This window comes from Canis aureus, chromosome 24 (genome assembly GCF_053574225.1).
Source record: "Canis aureus isolate CA01 chromosome 24, VMU_Caureus_v.1.0, whole genome shotgun sequence".
Classification (NCBI taxonomy): domain Eukaryota; kingdom Metazoa; phylum Chordata; class Mammalia; order Carnivora; family Canidae; genus Canis; species Canis aureus.
Genome location: NC_135634.1, coordinates 12,816,527 through 12,830,376, shown reverse-complemented (window position 1 = coordinate 12,830,376; position 13,850 = coordinate 12,816,527). Strand labels below are relative to the sequence as shown.

The 13,850-nt window shown below is 52.2% G+C and overlaps 1 protein-coding gene across 1 annotated transcript; it reads left to right on the top strand.

The window, feature by feature from the left end:
• The first annotated feature begins 5,893 nt into the window (after nt 1-5,893).
• On the top strand, nt 5,894-7,438 carry GSX1 (GS homeobox 1). The gene is made up of 2 exons (XM_077869646.1): nt 5,894-6,305; nt 6,774-7,438. The coding sequence occupies exons 1-2, from the start codon at nt 5,894-5,896 to the stop codon at nt 7,151-7,153; spliced, it is 792 nt and encodes a 263-aa protein (XP_077725772.1). The 3' UTR covers nt 7,154-7,438.
• The last annotated feature ends 6,412 nt before the right edge of the window (nt 7,439-13,850 follow it).

The window sequence follows — 13,850 nt, the reverse complement described above, 5'->3', positions numbered from 1 at the left end:
AAATTCAAATAATAATTAAAAGTGATAAATATTTATCTTTCACTCATAAAATAGGAGGCAGCTCCTTGACCTTCTGGCTCCTCCCATCTTTCTGCTCTCCTATTCCCAGCATGAAGCTTCTATCTTAAATACCATCTAATGGTCTAAGACAGATGCTGAAAATGCTTCTCTGACTTGCAAGGAGACTTCCCTCTACCTGCCACTTTAAATATGGATGATTCCAGGGATATATCTATAATTCTAGTTTTTCCCTACACTCCACAGCCACAAGCTCATCCATCCTAAGTTTAAAGCTACCATGTTGAATATTACTCAGCCATTAGAAATGACAAATACCCGTCATTTGCTTCAACGTGGATGGAACTGGAGGGTATTATGCTGAGTGAAGTAAGTCAGTCGGAGAAGGACAAACATTATATGTTCTCATTCATTTGGGGAATATAAATAATAGTGAAAGGGAATAGAAGGGAAGGGAGAAGAAATAGGTAGGAAATACCAGAAAGGGAGACAGAACATAAAGACTCCTAACTCTGGGAAACGAACTAGGGGTGGTGGAAGAGGAGGAGGGCGGGGGGTGGGGGAGAATCGGTGATGGGCACTGAGGGGGGCACTTGATAGGATGAGCACTGAGTGTTATTCTGTATGTTGGCAAATTGAACACCAATAAAAAATAAATTTATTATTAAAAAATAAAAAAAATAAAAATAAAGCTACCATGTTTGCATACTTAAGCTCCAAATCTCTCTCTCCATCTTTAATCTCTCTACTTAACTCTAGAATCACATTTTCATTATGGAACATCAGCTGAATGCTTTGAGGTTAAGGATTAAAATACAACACATCTCGGTTGTCTGGCTGGCTCAGTTGGTAGAGCATGTGACTCTTGATTTCAGGGTCTTGAGTTGAAGTCCACATTAGGGGTAGAGTTTACTTAAAAAAAAAAAGAAAAAAATGTGGGGCACTTGGGTGGCTCAGTCAGTTAAGAGTCTGACTCTTGATCTCAACTCAGGTCTTGATTTCAGGGTCATGAGTTCAAACCCCACATTACTTACTACTTAAAAAAATAAAATAAATAAAAAATGAAAAATAAAATGCAACACATCCTGATATAACATTATGTTGCACCTTCACAAGCCAAAGTGGGTCCTGCTCTTGAGTTTCTTGTCTCTGCCTTTGATATCACTACCACTCATTCCCTCAAACAAGCAACCAGCAGTCATCCATGTGTTTGGTGCCCTCTTTCATGCCCTTCCCCTCCAGCACCGACACACACGTGCATGTGTGTGTTTGCACACACACAGACACACACATGCCTAATCGGTCTCATCCCTTTCCCCCCTTCAAATTCTCTCAAATATTTCCCCTTTCTGATCCTCCTATCTCCTCTCCAGATCTCAGGTCATCATTATCCATCACTTGAACTGATCTTTTCTTTGCTTGTTTCCCTAACTTTGCTCATCAAAAATTCAATAAATTGTTCATTTGCAAGCCAACTCTGTTGGATCCTGCTCTGGCCTGTCTCTGCCCCCATCTATAGGACCTCCTATGGCTTTCAGTTATATTTCTTAAGTTCCCTTGCTTAAAAACCTCTGAATAGGATCGAGTACAAACCTATTAGCATGGCTCTTTGTGGCTTAGCCTCCACTTCTGCTCACACCCATGTCTAGGCACTTCTCCTCCACTCCCCACCAGGCACCCTCCACTCCTGGCTCCCAGGTGCACTCACCATTCCCTGTCAGACCAGGTGTTCTCCTCCCCCACTGATCAAGTGGACAGGCTGCTCTCTCCTGGGGGAGTTGTCTGAGTCACTACTGGCCTGATTAAGTGAGCAGTCCCTTTCTTACAATGAGAATTTCCACTCCATTGCCTCAATCCAGAAAAGGCAGAATTGGTCACTGGTAATTCCAGAGCATATACCACATTGCCTCTCTTTCTAATCAACCCCATATGCTGTATACTATGAAAAGGCATAAATGATAAACCCTAGCCTTGAGCTATTAATAGGTTCATCCAAGTCTTGCCTAGCAGGACACTGCAACTGCCTTGAATAAGACCATCTTGACTCTGTGAAGGAACGTGAGAAACTCCTGAGGAGGGCTGGATGCCTACAGATCTGCCATTCACTCAAACACACTGAGCTCCTGTGATGATTCAGCCACTGGGGAAAGAGTGGGCTGCAAGAGAGTCAGACAATTCCTACAGGTAAGTTGTCCCACACCATGCCCCTAAGTGCCTCTGTGTATTAAGCAGGCAAACCAGAAAGTCCTCTTACCCATGCCACCTCCTGAATCATGGGCCAGGATTCATTTATTCATCCAGCAAATACATACTGAGCACCTACTATGTGCCAGGAACTTTTCTGAGTTGGGATACAGTCATGCACAAGATACACAATAGAGACATGCTGATCCTCAATGGAGCTATGTTTCTGCAGGGTGGGAGGAGTGCTGAGAAAGAAAAACAAGTAAAAGACACAAAGTTAGAAGGTATTTGTAAAGCAAGGAACCACAGTGGGGAATGTGGGGGTAAAGGAGTGATATCTTTTAATAGGGTTAGCCTCCCTGAGAAGAAAAGTGACATTTGAAGACATAAAAGAACAAGGTAAAGGGACCCTCCTCCCAATTTCTGCAGCTTTTGCAGAAACTTATTTGCTGCAAATACCTCAGAGATACATTTCCAGAAGAAAAATGGCATGCTCTCTCTACCAACAGGAAAGGAGGCAGTATGAAAGAGAAGAAAAGAGCGGGACAAGAGAAATTATTCCATGTTGAACTGTCCCTGATGGACACTTGAAAACCAGCTCCAGGGGCAGAGCAGGGCCCACCGGGCCGAGGGGCTCCCCGGGGCCCCTCTCTCGGGCTGTCAGGCTAATCCCGCCGCCTCCTCCCACCCCGCCCCGCCCAAGAGGGTGTTTGCTCGGGGTAGTGAAGTTCAAACCCAGCCGAAGCCAGCCCCGGAAGGCGCGTCGGCCCGGCTGCAGCGCGGCGGCCAGAGAGTCCCCGGGCAGCGGTGCCCGGGGTTCGAGGGCAGCGGCGGGCGAGCTGGCTGCGGAGCTGAGAGGCACCGACCCCCGGGCGAGCTCGCGCCCCTCGCCGGGCGGCTCGGAACCCCCTGCCCGGCCTTCGCCGTGGGCACAGTGCTTTCCTGAAATCCCCCAATTCCTGGGGCGCGCCCCGCCTCCCGGGACCGCCGAGCCGGAGCCCCCTTTCCGGCCGCAGCCCCCCGGGTTTAGCGATGGCGGATTAAGTGTGCGTTCCTTCCAGGCCTCCCGAAACACTCTCAGGGATGCTATTTTGCTCGGGCCCGGGTCTCTCCCGCGCCGAGTTGCACAACAAACCATTTAAACATTTCAGCACAAAACCCGATCCATTGTGGGCCGCACATTAAAAAGTGTTATTCGCTTTGAAGTTTTTGTCTAATGGCTCTAAACTGAAAGAAAATGTTTTCCTATTACTTAATTCAATCATAGCGAAGAGACTTGGTAAAAAGCCCACGGATTTTGCCCCAAAGTGTGACAGAGTTCTCTTTGTGTTTGCTTATCCTCCGCTGTCACACACTTTAATTCGCCTCTCTTTATCTGGCATTCAAAACTTTCTTCAATGACATTCAATAAGGTCCAGAGGCTGGAGGGGGAAAAAAAACTGGTTATTTTTCCCCCCAGATATTCTTTCCCAGTAGCTTTGGCCTTGCTCGCAGGCAGGGTCTCTTAACCCCTTCCTCCCCGGGTGCGGGCTGCGGTTCCCAAGAGAGCTCTGCACGCGCCCTGCGCGGGCTGCCGGCTCCGGGGTGCAGCGGCCGCCCCTTTCACCCCGTAGAGCCCCGCGGGCACTCCGCGACTCTCCCACCCGCCATCGTCCGGGAGGGGGGGTGCCTCTGCGGCCCTGGTCACGGCTCTCGGCTCACTCTCAGCAGTCCTGGCCAGCCCAAAGTACTCAGAGAACCATTAGAACGGGCATTGGGCTGCACTGATGCACTCTGGCTAGCTTGCAAGCACCACTCTTAGGCGAGCAGCTTGGGGAGGACACTTCTGCCTTGGGGCAGCATTGGTCGCCAGACCCCCCCTCCCCATGCCAACCAATGAAGGAAGCGTTGAGCCCTACTCCTCCGGCTAAATGACATGCCCTTCCTCCAGGTTATTTTCCCTATTGCCTCCCTTCTTGTTACGGAATCAGTTTTTTTCTCTCCAACAAATTCTCCTTGCTTTCTGATCAGTTATAATTTGTTGCTATTGTTATTGTAAAGATGTTACCCAATGATGAAAAACCATGTAAATGCTTCAATTTGGGGGCAGTCTTACTCCCAAGCACTGATTTCTCCCCCCCCCCCCTGAAAAGCTTCCCCCTTCATTTCTCACAATCCCACTCAGGGCTCAGAGCAGGTGACTGCAGTGATTTGGTTCCAATAAAATCGAAAGTAAACGTCTTCGGTGAAAAGTCCGGGGCTGTAAATTCTAAATATTTATGCTAATTTCCCATTGTATGGAAAAAGTTCCTGGGCGAAGCAGCTTTGAGCCCGGAGACTATTTAAAAGGCTGAAGCTGTGTACACAGAGCCAGGCGTTTGAAGTTGTTTAACCATTGTGTGACCAGAAAGAAGAGAGCAGGCGGCTGGAGAAGGTCTTGGGGACAGGGGAGGTCGTCCGGGTTAGGCAAAGGCAGCAGAAGCTTGGAATACAACTGCCCTTCGCGCCGCTCCTGTGGGACAAACTTCGGGAAGGCAGTGGTTCCGAGTGCACCGGAGTCTGTTGAGATGTGCGCGAGCGCAGAGGGCGCCGGAAGGGTCTGCGCCCGGCAGAGCACCTACACTCGCCTCTTCTGATGAGGTGCTCCGTCTTCACGGTGGAGGCTTTCATTCCCCATGCCTTGTCTCCGTCCGTGACTCTCAGAGACTGTTCTCCACTCTACATCCACAGCCCTGTCGTTTAAAGGAAAAGTCTGACTGACTAGCATGTACCGAACAAAGACGGGGCATTAAGGGCAGCATCAAAGTTAAGACTTTTGGGGGAAAAAAACGTAAAAGAGAAAGCGTTGGGGCCAGTGCTGGATAAGGGATCCTAAGCTCTTTGCCCCTCTCCGCAGCAGCGCATCCTCCCCGCACTAGCTCCGGTCCTCCCACGCAGGAAGAGGGGAAAGAATTCCACAGGTGGAAATCCGAGACCGGCTGTAGAGACACCTGCGGGGTGCAGAACGTAGAACTGAGCCAATTGATTGGAGAGAGCATGATCTTGGGGAGCAAGGGTAGATGAGGGAAGGGGACGAGGGCCACTGAGTGCGCAGAGAGATGGGGTGTGCGCCCATGGGAATCTGTGGAAGCGAGACAGCGGGGGTACAAAATCAATAAGATAAACCAGCCGATCGCCAATGCAAAGCCAAAGGGGAGTAAGGAATAAAGAGAAAGAAAAGAATATTAAATCGCAAGAGAATGAGAAAATAAACCCGCAAAAGGGAGAGGAGGGGGCGAGGGCGCCTGTTACGGCGTGGGTGGGGTTGACAAGAATAGAGTACATTATGCAGTTCATTTAGTTAACAAGTGAAATAATGAGGAAGCGTGCAGAGTGAATGCCAAGAGAAAAGGCACAAAAACCCTATTGAGAGGCCCCGGCCGCTCCTGGCGTAGCCCATCACATGGCAATAGTCCTATTTAAGCGGCGCCGTCGGCGCCTTTCAGCACCACTAGCGCTGGCCAGCACCCCGAGCTCTCCGGGCGGCGCCCGCGGCAGCAGCGGCAGCAGCGGCAGCAGCGGCAGCAGCTTCAGCCCCGGCCTCCGCGGCGCCTTTCGTCTCCCGGGAACAGGCAACAGCCCGCGGCCGCAGCCCGGGGAAGGGCGTGGGGAGCCCCGAAGTCCGCGGGGCGCGGGGAGCCGGCTGGCGGCGGGGCGACCGCGCACCGGGGCCATGCCGCGCTCCTTCCTGGTGGACTCGCTGGTGCTGCGCGAGGCAGGCGAGAAGAAGGCCCCGGAGGGCAGCCCGCCGCCGCTGTTTCCCTACGCCGTGCCCCCGCCACACGCACTGCACGGCCTCTCGCCCGGCGCCTGCCACGCGCGCAAGGCCGGGCTGCTGTGCGTGTGCCCGCTTTGCGTCACCGCCTCCCAGCTGCACGGGCCCCCAGGGCCGCCCGCGCTGCCTCTGCTCAAGGCATCCTTCCCGCCCTTCGGCTCACAGTACTGCCACGCGCCCCTAGGCCGCCAGCACTCGGCCGTGTCGCCCGGGGTCGCTCACGGCCCCGCCGCCGCCGCGGCAGCCGCCGCGCTCTACCAGACCTCGTATCCGCTGCCCGACCCCAGGCAGTTCCACTGCATCTCCGTGGGTAAGCCGAATCCGCTGCGCAATGGGGCAGGCACAGGTGATCTGATGAGGGTTGGCGAGCCAGGGATGGGGGGTGAGGGTCCCTGGGCATTCTGGAGGTGATGAAAGTGAAGCTGGGACCCCGAGAGGGGCGGTGGGGGGGGGGGGTGCCGAGGGAGGGCTGGGACAGAACCCAGGAGGGAGGGTGAGGGCAGAAGGTCCAAGTTTTGGAGGGGACGCGCAAGAGCGAGCGAAGGCTGAGGTTCGGGGCGCCCGGTAAAGCAGTGCCAAGAATGCGTGACTCCGAGTATTTGGGTCCCGAGACTCGGCACGGAGGCGCCGGCATTCACGCTGCTGTGCGTCTCTTTTGGGGCAAAGAGGTGGATGAAAGACCAAAGTCCCGGGATTCTACTGGTCTTGTACCAGAGGACCGGGCCCACAGCGCAGGAGTCTGATCGCTTCCCTCTCTGCACCCCCCGCCCCCCTCCAGACAGCAGCTCCAACCAGCTGCCCAGCAGCAAGAGGATGCGCACCGCGTTCACCAGCACGCAGCTGCTAGAGCTGGAGCGCGAGTTCGCCTCTAACATGTACCTGTCCCGCCTACGCCGCATTGAGATCGCTACCTACCTGAATCTGTCCGAGAAGCAGGTGAAGATCTGGTTCCAGAACCGCCGGGTGAAGCACAAGAAGGAGGGCAAAGGCAGCAACCACCGCGGCGGCGGCGGGAGCGCGGGTGCCGGCACTGGCGCGCCGCAAAGCTGCAAATGCGCGTCGCTCTCCTCAGCCAAGTGCTCCGAGGATGACGACGAATTGCCCATGTCTCCGTCCTCTTCGGGGAAAGACGACCGGGATCTCACGGTCACTCCCTAGGCGCATGCCTCCCCAGGTCGCCCAGCCCAGGCCCGCCCCGCGTCTCAGAGACTGGCCCTGGGACGCGCACACCTCCCCAGGTCGCCCAGCCCAGGCCCTCCCCGCGTCTCAGAGACTGGTCCTGGGACAAAGCACCTGTTCCCAGGCACCCGCTGCCCAACCGCGGCCACGCACGGGTTTGGCAAGGGTTTGCCGATGCCGTGGGCCCTGGGCAGCGCCAAGGGCTTTGCAGAGACCTGACGCTGGTATTGCCACCCCAGGGCCCTCGGCCGTCCAAAGTGAACTCCAAGCTGTGAATCCTGCAAGCGCTGGAGTCCTCAGCCATGCAGCACCGCGGCACTGGAGGGCATGCCGGCCGGCCCTGCGCCTTGCTGGCCGCGGGCGCCTCCTCGCCCGACCTCTCTGGACGGGTTCAGGCTTTCTCACGTCCTCTACCCCCACCCCCCGCCCCCACCCTGGGTCAAGCTGGGCCTCCTAACCCTCAGAGGCCCGCTCGCTAACCCCACCCAACCCCACCCTCTTTTTTCTTTTTTTTACTTCTTTCTCTGCGTCCCTACTTCTTCACCGCCGTCGTTTATCCACCGCGCACCCCCCCACACATGCAATTTATGAACTCTTGTTACTGCTTTTCTTTTCCTTTCTGTTCCCCTCCTCGAGGGGCCCATTGGAAGGTCAGTGGGCCCATTTAACACGCAATCAGGCCTTGCTGTCCCTGCAGTTCCTCTCCCACGAGAGAAATTGTCGCCCGTAGTATCCGTGTCGGGGAAACTGACTCGCTTTGTTTCGGAGACGCTTCGCATTTCCCCAAATGAGACTCCAGCTCTCCGCCTCTGGCGACCTTTCTCCTCCCTAGACCCCAGACTCCCACCCCGTCCTGGTCTAGTTTGTCGTTGTATGGTTTCTGTAATACCAGAAGATATTTATTTATTTATTTATGTACAAAATTTTAAATAAACTTTTTTTTTTCTTAGAAATCCACGTGGCTCTGGACCCCAGGCCTCCACTCTGGACTGGACAGGCGTAGGCCTGGGTTGGGGCTTCTTGCTGGGGCCGAGCAGGAATGGGGTAGCAGGTGGGAGCTCCAGCTCAGCTCCTCACTTGCTGCTCCACCAGCCCCGTCTGCACCCTCAGCGCCGCGAGGATTCTAACTCCTGTGCCCCACTGGCCCCGGGGGTTCCCTAGTCTGGGTTCCCAGGTGCACCAGTGCGGGGGGAGAGCCCAGAGCCCAGTCGGAAGGAAAGGAAGGAACGCACCCACACTGTGCTTCTGGTGCAGACCCCTGCAGCGCCCCCTTCCTTCCTGGGACCCGGCCCCGCCAGCATCCCTGCGGGTTTGGTAGTCCAGACCGCCCTCCCCAAGGGCGGCGACTAACTCCCTAGTGAGCCGGAGAACTCAGTGCTTTGCTGCGCTCTGATATGTTTATCAATTGTTTTTTATTCACCCTGTTTGTTAGGGATAAGTTCCCAACAAGATAGCACCGCCTTCTCTGGAATGGCCCCCTCGGCTTGCTTTGAGGCAAATTCTATCAGACTGTGCGGCAACGGTTCCCAGGGCCCAGAGCGTTCCGCGGGAGTCCCGGGCGAGCGGCCCTATGTAGCAGGCGCCGGTGCCCCCGGGACCTATGTTCTCACCCATTCTTATTACACGCCCCCCCCCAGTCCATTGGAACTAAAAATCCACACCCCAACCTTCCTTGGGGAGATCTGCGAGGTTTTTGTGAATTATGTGGACAAGGAGAAGGAATTACTGGGGTTTCCGCCCAGACGGAGAGCACACATCCGCGGAGTGGGGTGTTTCTGCTGCTCAGGAAATCGGATCCGGGAGACAGAGGATCTGGGTTCCTTCGACCTCCAGAAATCTGGAGACTTCTGCCTCCAGAAGTCTGCCTCCTGGAAAACTGGGCCACTTCTTTTTCTGCCAGACATCTATCTCCCCCCAACACACATCCATATGTGTATGGGTAGCGGGGGCTTCCAAAGTCTAGGCAAAGCAAATATATGCCTCTTTCATGAAAGGTGCTCCAGTTTGATTGCTCAACACAAGCGGGGTTCATTTCTAAAATGATCTTTTCCTTCCGTCGAGCTCAGTGGGAGGTGCTTTCTCCAGCTCTCCTAGAATAAAGACAGCGCAATCTGGCTTTCCAGGATAGGGCATTCCTGGTTCTTCTGGAGTGAGATGCCTGGGTTGTGCCTGAGACAGATGAGAGCTGGTCTGACCCGCCTCTCTGCACCCTCCCTGGTTCCTCCTCTGTCTTCATCAGTCTGAACCCCAGTCTCACCCAGACCCGTTGCCAGACCCCCGGGAGGGGGGAATTGTACCAATATAAAAGAAACCGAGGCGCTTTGAGGCATAACATGAATTGAATCCCAACTAATGCTTTCTTATCAATGATTCGGATGCTTTCTCAGTTTTCCAGCTCACACGCCACTCTAAGAACCCTTGGGTGAGTGAAGTTTCATATCCTTTGGCCATTTGCAATCCACCAGTCTGCCTTTGACTGAGGTTTGGGGCCCCTGGGCAGCACAGCCTTCGGGAAACAGGTCTATGGTAAATGCAAAGGGCGGAGGGCTCACTTTGAATCAGTTCCTTCCCTGGATACAGGGACAGGCTCTTTCCAACTTTCAGTGACAGACCCCTCGTCAGAAAGGCATCTTTGGAGATAGGCCTACTAGGGCCTTGGGTTTGGGACAGGGTGGTGACTATTAGAAGATGGAAATGGAGCTTGGAGAAATGTGTAGAGGCTGGACAGCGCCCCTCTCCCCCAACCTCCTGCGTACTCCCCAGGCCGAACGCTGCAGTTTTGCCACCCTATGCCGAGGTCCCTCCTGTTCCCAGCTGCTCGCAGAAACTGCAGAGCCACTGCTGCCGGCAGGGTCCACACGCACCCAGTTCTCCTGGGAGCGTGCCTTTCTTCCTCTCAGCTTTCCCTACCCAAGGCTTTATTTCGCCGTCCCGCTCCCATAAGGGCAGCCCTTGCGCTTTCTGACAGGGTGTCCTGGAGAGCGCTTGGAGAAAGCGCAGCCTCCTTGCGGCGGCCACAGTGGTTGCCAAGGCGGTGGCAGGAGCGCAGCGCTGGGGAGCACGCAGGCGGCTGCGGCGCGCAAGGGCTTTCAGCGTCCAGCCGCCGCCTGGCGGAGCGGCGACCGGCTCCGGAGTGCGAACACGCTCGGGTTCAAACACTTCTCCCCCTGCCTCCGTCCGGACCGAAGTCCTTCCTCCGCTGCAAGGTTTGGAAAAGGGCAAGGCACGCCTACCATTGGGGAGCCACCCGAAATCGGGGCTTCTCACTTAGGGACACAGAATCCGTTCTTTGAGCCCACAGTGTTTTGAGCCGGAATTTGGGGCTTCCAAGTCAAAATATGAAATAAAAAATATATATATGAAATTAAAATCAAACTGAGTTAGAATGAAATTTCCTGGAAATCCCCATTTAGTCTGGCAAATCCACATGCAGGCGGCCGATTCTATATCAAGGACAGCTTCTTTCTGTTCTCTGTGCAATTCAGTGGTTGAGTGTGGACCCTAGAATCCAAGTGCCTGACTTTGCAATGCGTTTCCACCATTTCCTTACAATCTTGAGCAAGCCACTGGTTCTTCCTCAACCTCAATTTCTCCTTCTGTAAATGGGGATTATGTTAATAGTTCCTTTACAGGGCTGTTGTGCAATATTAAAGGATAGAATTCACATAAAATGCTAAGCACAAGTCTGCCAAGTTTCAATAAATGGTTACTCATCTTGTAGGTGGTGATGTTACTTGTGCCTACAACTGTGCCTCCGACAGAGTTGGTGTTGATTGATTTACAGAATGATAGAAGTGGCCACTCACAGTCTCAGATCTGAATCCATCACAGAGCAGCTGGAGAACTCACACAAGTGCTAACATTTCCAGGAGTCCCAGGAGTTACTCATTCAGAGAGAATAAGTACCAGCTCCCCTCTGAAGCATTTCCCAGGTGTTGGAAGTCACGGAAGTCCAAATTGGAGTCTTCTTTACACCTTCACTTAGACCAGTTCCTTGACCTCTATACTAATGACATTTTGGGCCAAATAATTCTTCCTTATGGAAGCCTGTCTGGGCATTGCAGGATGTTTTGCAGCATCTGTGGCCTCCACGTACTAGACACCAGGGCCCCCTTTCCTCCCTAGTGTGACAACTAAAGATGTCTCCAGATATTGTCAAATGTCTTCTGGAGGGCAAAAACACTGAAGGTTAAGAACCACTGATGTATACCCATGTGTTTTCTGCTGACTATTTTTGTGCCATATCTTTTTTGCCAGTCCACAGGGGCCAGGATTTGGTAGCCTAACTCTGAGCACACCTTTCTACCTTTCCTTTAATTATCCTTCACTGAATATGTGCTCCTTATACGTCCGGGATACTGGTCCATGCACTGAGGTGTGGTGTGAGAGGAGGAACGGGAAAGAGAAAAGGTTGGGGTGGGGGGGACGCTAGGGGAGATACCAAAAATGCCTGCACAATGGAAGCATGTCAGCTAGTCTCTACAGCATGGGGCATGTGGATTGAAAGGGTGAATGGGTCACAGTCTTAACTGGGTGAGCAGAGTTTACAAAGCCACTGAAGCCTTTGCAATAATATTCTATCCATTTGTCTCATGACCTGTAGACAATTGGGATCCCACTTCAGTCATGTCCATGGGAGCCCAACAGGAGCTTGAGGTGGCATCCCACCAAGTCATACACACACAAACACATACACACACCACCACCACCACCACCACCACCACCACCACCACTATTATGGTTCTTCCTGAAGCATACTCCTTATCTGTTTTGTCAATGCCTGTAAGTTTGAAACTAGAAATCAATTCTTTTTTGCTAAGGCCCCTCATATTTGATTCAACACAAGTAGCCCTGAGAGTAGTAACCATTGAATACATAATTTTTTCTGAGAGAAGACTCTGGAACAATAAAGGAGCAGAAGATCCCTGAGAACTAAGGGATGTGGAAGAGGTACAGGGGCAAGAAAAGGGGTCTATGTAAGGGGGATGGTACAGAAGTCTCACCAGTATGGACCATTGTTGCCTGAGGCTATCTGCCTCTAACCCAGAACCACAGACGAGGGTAAGTAACTATCTTACCGATTATTTCAGAACTAAGCTCACCCACAAAGTAAGGAATACGATGATTCTAGTGAGGCAAGAATCTCATGAATCCAGTCTTATATATGGCAACCCATAGGTGAGTTTCAAATACTAATATATTAACAGAAACATGTGTGTGTTGAGAGGCTCAAACAAAAGGAAGGTAAAAAAAAAAGTTGATGATTCTAGGAGAGGGAAATTATCTTGAAGTTAAATGCTCTGCTTTAGATTATCCTGTCACGATGAATCCAAGCCCTGGTTCTAGAAGGCTTCTTTGAAACCACCAAAGAAATCCCAGGTGCTAACCCTGATGCCTCCTAGCCTGGCATACAAGCCGCTGTGTGTGGGACTTCCCAGCTCAAGGGAGGAAGTGCCCAGTGAAGTATGTGAGGGAGCCATTTGACTTGTCATTCACTTCAGGCAGTGGTGGCTAAGGAAGGAGTTCACTCAGGAGTTCTGTCCTGTGCCACCACAGTCAGGGGGCAACTGATGAGACTGGATATGAATTGAGCAAGTGGGGGTCACTCAGGCAATCCTGCAGTGAGGAGCTTCCCTTGCTAGTCCCACTGAGCTTTAGGCTGTTGGGATCCTGGGAGGCAGAAGCTACCTCCATTGGCTCATTGTTCACCAAAAGGTATCAGGTGGAAGTAGTTGTCTGTTTCCTTGATTCCATGATGTTAGGAATTTCTAGAGTGTCTCTGTTGCAGACCAAATTGTGTCTCCCTGCCCCAAATTTATATGATGAAGGCCAAACATCTAGTGTCTTATACTGTAACTGTATTTGGAAACAGGGTCTTTGAAGAGGTAATTAAATTAGGTAATATGGGTGAACCCTAATCCAATATGACTGGTGTCTGTAAGAGAGACTCCAGATATAGGTACACACAAAGGGACAACCATGTAAAAACAAAGAGAGAAGGCATCCACCTGCAAGCCAAGGAGAGAGATCTCATAAGAAACTAAGCCTGCAGACACATTGATCTCAAACTTTTGGCCCTCATAGTAGAGAAAATAAATTTTTGTTGTTTAAGCCACCCAATCTGTGGTATTTTGTATGGCAGCCTTAGCAAATGAATACAAACTCTGACCTGGATGAGAGCTCTCTGAGCCCTTCCATGCTCATGCAAGAATATAAGATTGCAGAGGAAAGTCTACTGGAGTAGGAGTCAAGAATTTGAGGTCCAGACCCAACTATGCCTCTAATCCTATAACTTTGGACAAATGATGACGTTCCTGGATCTTGGTTTCCCCTTCTCTAAAGTCAGGGATGTAACTGACATCAGGGTTTTTTTTCCCCTTGTTCTGACCAGCACTTTCTCTTTTTTTGATCATCATCTAGATTTTATTTTGTCAAATATAAATTAGTCAGCTCTGGAATAAAGCAAGCATCCACTGAGTAGACATATGAAGGGTCCCACTTTGCACTAGAAGATCCAATGGGGACTAGATATTTACTTCTGCCACCTTCCCAGCAGATCAGGCATGTGCACAGACCTAAGGTCCAACATTTCCCCTGGGAGTCTGACTCTAGAGGAGAGTGACACAGAGATGCATGTCAGACAGTATTTCCTATGGCCAGAAAGTTAAGAACCCCC